The sequence below is a fragment of the Zea mays genome, chromosome 7 (genome assembly GCF_902167145.1).
Source record: "Zea mays cultivar B73 chromosome 7, Zm-B73-REFERENCE-NAM-5.0, whole genome shotgun sequence".
Taxonomy (NCBI): Eukaryota; Viridiplantae; Streptophyta; class Magnoliopsida; order Poales; family Poaceae; genus Zea; species Zea mays.
In genome coordinates, this window is record NC_050102.1 from 2,715,038 (window position 1) to 2,721,129 (window position 6,092).

Sequence of the window (6,092 nt, forward strand, 5' to 3'; positions counted from 1 at the left end):
TTAACAGCCTCCTGAACATTGGCATCCAATATTAGGTTATGTTCCCAGAAATGCACAATAGCATCGATGGATCTGCCTGAATTATGCTAACATCTGAACTACGAACGCCAAACGTGTGGTCTGTAATGTAACTCAGTACATTCTTGTCAACCCTTGGTACTTTTCAGTCAAAACCCAAGAAACACGACTGAAACAGTTGAAGGTTTCATGTAAATTTTTTTTTTGCATTCTTTCCATTCAAAACCTCGGATTCTTGAAGTGCTACAATAAAAGGTGCATACTCTGCTCTGAAACCATCAGAATCCAATTACAACCAGAATAAAATTGCAAGGAATGTGGAGAACCTATCTTCTATCCAGTGCAGCTTCAGATTCCAAGGAGGAAGGGAAGGAGGGGTTTTAATTTGCTCAAAAGCTTGGTGTTCGTTCCACTTCTGAATCTCCTTCGCATCTCTGAATGTGCTGCATCCTACGACCGCCTTGGATTTGGTTAGGGTTCACCTCGGGACACGACCAGCTTGGATTCGGTTATGGTCAGTGGTCACGACCGGCTGCTCTGCATGGTGGTGAAGTGGAAGCCGCAACGGGGGCAGCGCACCTGGTCGGGCGTCGGATTGCTTACCGTCGACGCTGCTTCAGAGCTCTCGGCGCCCGCGCCCGCCGCCCTCATCTTCTTGCGTGCTGGCGCCCATGTCAACAAGTCCTCATTGTCCATCTCCACTGGGTTCCCCTTGTGGCCGAGCGGCGGCGCGGTCGTGGTCGTGGTCGCGCCGGATACCTTGTCGTCGCCCGCCACCATGCTGTTGAGAAGGGGCGGCGCTATCGTCCCTGTAGCCGTGGCTCCGCCGTCCGAGTTCTTGGCTTTGGAATAGTCGTGGCCTATCGGCTGGCTCTTCCCGCACGAAAACGTCTTTTCCGCGCACGGTGATACGCCGGGCACCACGTCGTCGCTGCCCCCGTGGATGCGCCGGTTGCGGTTGCGGTACATCTTACACAGGACGAGACCCTCGACTTTGCCCCCGTGGCCGTGCTCGTCGTAGCTGTGGTGGAGGTGGAACTCGGTCATGGCCCAGCCTGACCGAGCGTCCGCACCGGCGGCGTCCCTCCTCATGAAGGAAAAGTTCTGGCGGTAGCCGACGTGGCGGGCGCCGTCCAGGCAGTCGATGACGTTCTTGACCCCGGAGTCGCTGCGCCAGCACCCCGTACCGTCGGCGACGGTGCGCACCTTGCGCGGATCGTGGGGGCTCTTGGGGCGCAGCGGGCTGAGGAAGTACCACGTGCACTGGCCGTCCAGAGAGACCTCCGGCTGGTACCCTCGCGCCAGCTTCTCAGGGTCCGCGGAGTAGAGGTCCACCGCGTGCACGCCGCCCGGCATGGTGATGCCCAAGGTCACCCAGGGCCACAGGAAGGCATTCACGAGCGTCGCGTCGGAAGGCTGCGCGCGTCGCGCCGCAGCCGGCGATGGCGAAGGCGAGTCGGAGCGGGACATGGTGAGCCGTGAGCCTAGGCCCTAGCCCCTAGGGGAGGAGTTCGTCGACTCGTCGGTTTCGGTGTTGGCGTCGTGCGACGAAGGCGTCGTGCGGTGAGTTTATGGGTCGTGGCTAACTGCGCCACACTTTGTCTAAGGTTAGGCGTTCGAATTGAAAAACTAACCTTATATAGAAAAGTTTAAAGTGTGGCAAGTTAGACAGTGAACCAAACAGACCTTATATGTTCCGCGTACGCCACGCGCAGACCGGATGGGCCTCCGACAGTCCGAGGTCGGGAAGGGCCCGGATTCTCTCGCTTTCCATGTTTTACTATTAGGCCTGTTTGATCTTCGTCAGGGCTGGCCTCACTGTGAAGTCCACTAGAATTTAGCAGGCCTGAATCTTTTTACCTCATTTTTTTTTCTATTCTCTGCCCCAAACGCACAAGCCCTAGCCGCCGACCACCATGGCGGCGGCGCCACCTCCGGACCCGACGGTTCTAATTGAAGACCTCGTCGAGGAGTTCCTCCTCCGCATTCCCCCGGATGACCCCGCCAGCCTCGCTCGCGCCGCCCTCGTCAGTAGGCACTGGCACCGCGTGATCACCGGCCCCGTCTTCCGCCGTAGATTCCGTGAGTTCCACCGCTCGCCACCTTTGCAGGGCTACATCTCCAACATCCACAATTCCATCCAGTTCGTCCCTATATCGTCGTTCCGCCCGCGCCATGCTGACCTCGACGACGTGATAGCGATCCACTCAAGCCCTGGTCGCGTCCTTCTCTGTCGCCGCCCCGGGAAGGGTCTGGATGTCTTCCCCGGGAAGGGTCTGGATGTCTTCCTCTCCGTGTGGGATCCCATCACCGATGAGCTGCGGGATTTGCCCGCGCTGCCGCTGCCGGTGGTCCCAGGCCCGTGCACATGTAACTGGGACGCGGCCGTCATCTGCGCCGTAGGCGAGGGCTGCAACCATATCCATTGCGGCTTCAAGGTCGTCTGCGTAGGAACTTCTCAAAGGAGGGACTTCTCCTGTGTCTATTCACCCGAGGCTGGTAGCTGCTGGAGTGATCTCATCTTTGCTGCTTCAGGGGAACACACCAACTCCTTTGAGACGGGGACCTGTGTCCACGCTGGGAGCTCCCTCTACTTCCTGAGTCGATTCAACCATGAAATCGTCAAATATGACTTGCTGACGGATCGAATGTCTACCATTTGCTTCAGAGTAGAACCTGACGCCCAAATTAACGGCATGGCCACTGTGCTTATTGCCACAGAGGACGGCAGGCTAGGAGTTGCCAAAACAAGCAATTCAACGCTTGGTTGTTCAACACTTCACCTGTGGATAAGGGACCATGAAAGATGGGAAGAAAGAAGGCCCATTGAGCTTCGTATGCTGCTCCCAGATGATGCCCTACGCGATCCTCAATTCCCGCCTGAATTTTTTCCAGACAAGCCTTGGCTGGCTGGCTTTGCAGGGACAAGAGCTGGTGTCATTTTCTTTAAGACACGTCTTGGGTATTTTGTTGTTGATCTGAATTCAGGGACGAGCAAGAACATAGGCGAGTGCTTAGGTTGGGGTTGCATTATTCCCTATGTGAGCTTCTGCACTCCAGGTACCCTGCTTTCACTCTGTATTTTGCTCATTTGCACTTGCACAATAAGTAGTAGTTCAGCTGTGTAAGGGCTCAGCAACATTGTGTAATACTTTTTTATTGGTAAAAGAACAATGTCTGTCAAAGTGTGATACCTGGACGACCTCATGAACCGGATTACTCCTACCTATATATTACCTACATAAAAGGTTAGGTTCTCACGTATTCTACGGTGCAAACATTAGTCTCATCATGCCAACCTTTAATTATATATGTTCCTCAACCATCTCTTGTATACTAATTTCACATGATAACGTCGTAGAAAAATAAATAGGATAAATTCCTAGATGTAGTTTGAGTTCATCTTGATGCTGTTATTTACATGTGTTGAAGCTTGTGAAATTCTATCTCTTACAGCTGATACAAAACATATATATACACAAGACTCTTGGGCCACACAGTAACGGCCGCCAGACACGGCCCAACAATATGTGACCATTAACTGGATAATAAATCAGTGCTGTTTTTTTTGGCTTTTGTGTGATTTGTGTTTGCCCAATATTCATTGTTATCATAGATTCATCATATTTTGTATTTGTGTTTCTTATGCAGCGCCAGGAGCAATATCCACAGATGAGGGACCAGAAGCTGGTCTCGAGGGCTAGGATCTGGCTTGTGAAGTGAATAAGAAGCTCTAAATCAAGAAGGATATTTACTAGACCAGAAGCATGGTTTGGGTGGGACGGATATCTCTACATGATTTTGTTGCTGTTCTGACCTTGTTTGTGCTCCTGAACTTGAGTTTGCATATTGCAATCAAATTATGATAATGGTATTGGCTCTCATATGAAAGCATGGCACATGGAATTTAATACTGTGTATGACTGTGGACAATTTTCCTCTTCTACGTTTTAACATAGGACCAAGGGATAAAATCAGCTTACTCCAATCCAGTTTTATGAATAGTTCATTTGATAGCTTTGTTGAATATTAAGGACTACTTTTTTATGCACTACATCATTTCAAAACTGCATTTCCAAACAGGCCCTGAGCATGCATGGGCTTTCGAGGCTTTTGACTGATGACAACACAGATAAAATTGAGGATAGTACATCAGTTTTAGTTGCAGCACTAAAACAATGCTAGTCTACTAATGGCTTTCAGCCAAGAGAACTCCAGGTGCTAGCAGTAGACCTACCCTGGTCAGCTCATTTTAGATATCTAGCATGCTCTGCAATTTTGGTGCTCACCCTTACGAGTATGACCTCAGTCCTATTTTATCTTGGGTCCGTCACTGCTTTTATAATTGTATAAGGGAAATATTATTCAATATAATGTCCTAAAAATTGGCAATATCTCTCTGAAAATCGTTATGAATAGGATGTAAACAGAGCTACTCTCTGTCCATATATAACGTCACACAGGAAGAAGGACAAAAAATTCGGTCAGCGAGAACGGCAAATAAAAACCATATTATTGTTGCTTGCCGACATAAATTTAAGTCTACGACAAAAAAAAAAAAACCACATCATATTACATCCTATGGGCTTACCTGCAGACAAACATGAAATAAACGTGTGCATGCATGGTACGAACGTTTGGATAGACTCTGAGACTCCGAGTGTGGTCCGACGTGGAATCACAACACACGACGACACATGTGACCGACAAGGGCAAGTTGAAGTCTATGCATGCATGCATGCATGGGCCTGAGCGCCGCGCTGAATGAATCTGGACGGTGTGGTAGGGGCCTAGGGCTTCTCGGTGGGCAAAACAAAAAAACTCCGTGTGCTGGGAATCTTTGCATGCAGCTGTGTGCTGAACTGAAACCCTTCGCTCTATCTATCTATCTATATAAACAGATGCCCTTCGCTCTCGTCTCAGCAAGCAGCATCGACCGACGCCAACGACAGAGAAGAGAGTCCATCTGCTCGTTGCCTTGGTAATTCATCATGTAGCATCAGCTAGTATTTATCTCAAGTATATATACATATGCATATGTGTCGTCGCAGTAGTACTTTCCTTTATCTCTATACACACTGGATACAGATTTTGTGGAACGAAGCGATGGCTCGCAGCGGCGCCATGGTTTCCTGCATGCTGCTCCTGGTGGTGGCGCAACTGCTCATGGTGATGGCCACGCAGACAGCGGCGGCGGCGGGCGACCAACGCGGAGCTGGACGCCGGCTGCTGTGGCAGGTGACCTGCCACTACAGCGCCTGTAACTGCCGCACTTGCCCGACATATGGCTGGGCGTGCTGCAGCACTTGCTGCTAGCTAGCTAGCTAGTGTGAGTTCTTCCGCGCGCGCGCAGCCTTTTGCACACCCCTCTTGCTTAGCTCATGCATGTCCAGTAGTAGCCGGTTGCTGCACTCGTCGTCGGCGGCGGCGGCGGCGGCGTCATCTCTGGCGTGGTTACGTTCTCATCAGCGACTTCTAATGGCGCTCTCGATCTTTATTTCCTGCAGTCCTTTTTGTAATAAGAAGCCAATTGATGTGTGTGCACGCGCAATCCTAATAATAAATAGATCTTCTTTGTGCCTTGCTTTGTTTGATATATATATATATATATATATATATATATATATATATATATATATATATATATATATATATATATATATATATATATATATATATATATATATATATATATATATATATATATATATATATATAGGGTAGGTATAACGGGAGCCCTGGGCTTCCAATAGTTAAAGGAAGCCCAGGTCGATCATCCCTGCAACCTGGTTCAACCCAGCGCATGCACCGACTAGACCAGGCTGTCGGTTGCACCACCCGCGCCCATGTCTCTGCGCGCAAAAAAGGAATGCATGCATGAGTCAAACACATCCTCTTGCATGCGCATAAATTTAGGAAAGATACGTGTGACGATTTCTATTTTTAAATGCTTTATTTCCTCCATAAATTTAGGATCTCTGCAACAGCCGTGCAACTAGACTCGTAAGGACCATTTTATGATATGTACTGCTACTAAATATGCTATCCTGTGTAGATAATTATGCAATTCAGTA

At 49.4% G+C, this 6,092-nt stretch overlaps 2 protein-coding genes and 1 long non-coding RNA gene across 3 annotated transcripts; 2 read left to right on the forward strand and 1 right to left on the reverse strand.

Moving 5' to 3' along the window:
* Window positions 1–217: 217 nt before the first annotated feature.
* LOC100273444 (uncharacterized) lies at window positions 218–1,615 on the reverse strand. The gene has a single exon (NM_001147881.2). The coding sequence runs from the start codon at window positions 1,486–1,488 to the stop codon at window positions 541–543; it is 948 nt and encodes a 315-aa protein (NP_001141353.1). The 5' UTR covers window positions 1,489–1,615; the 3' UTR covers window positions 218–540.
* Window positions 1,616–1,736: 121 nt separating this feature from the next.
* On the forward strand, window positions 1,737–4,045 carry LOC103631906 (uncharacterized). The gene is made up of 2 exons (XM_008653751.3): window positions 1,737–3,078; window positions 3,670–4,045. Exons 1-2 carry the CDS (start codon window positions 1,935–1,937, stop codon window positions 3,720–3,722), a joined length of 1,197 nt encoding a protein of 398 aa, XP_008651973.1. The 5' UTR covers window positions 1,737–1,934; the 3' UTR covers window positions 3,723–4,045.
* Window positions 4,046–4,837: 792 nt separating this feature from the next.
* LOC100278068 (uncharacterized) lies at window positions 4,838–5,601 on the forward strand. The gene is made up of 2 exons (XR_002263485.3): window positions 4,838–4,999; window positions 5,107–5,601. It is a non-coding gene; the product is annotated as an uncharacterized lncRNA (long non-coding RNA).
* The last annotated feature ends 491 nt before the right edge of the window (window positions 5,602–6,092 follow it).

What these genes read in the sequence shown, in the direction of transcription:
- LOC100273444 (NM_001147881.2), bottom strand. Translation starts at nt 1,488, where the DNA reads ATGTCCCGCTCCGACTCGCCTTCGCCATCGCCGGCTGCGGCGCGACGC.
- LOC103631906 (XM_008653751.3), top strand. Translation starts at nt 1,935, where the DNA reads ATGGCGGCGGCGCCACCTCCGGACCCGACGGTTCTAATTGAAGACCTC. An exon ending in TGTGAGCTTCTGCACTCCAG is followed by an intron (nt 3,079 to 3,669) that starts GTACCCTGCTTT and finishes TTTCTTATGCAG; the next exon opens with CGCCAGGAGCAATATCCACA.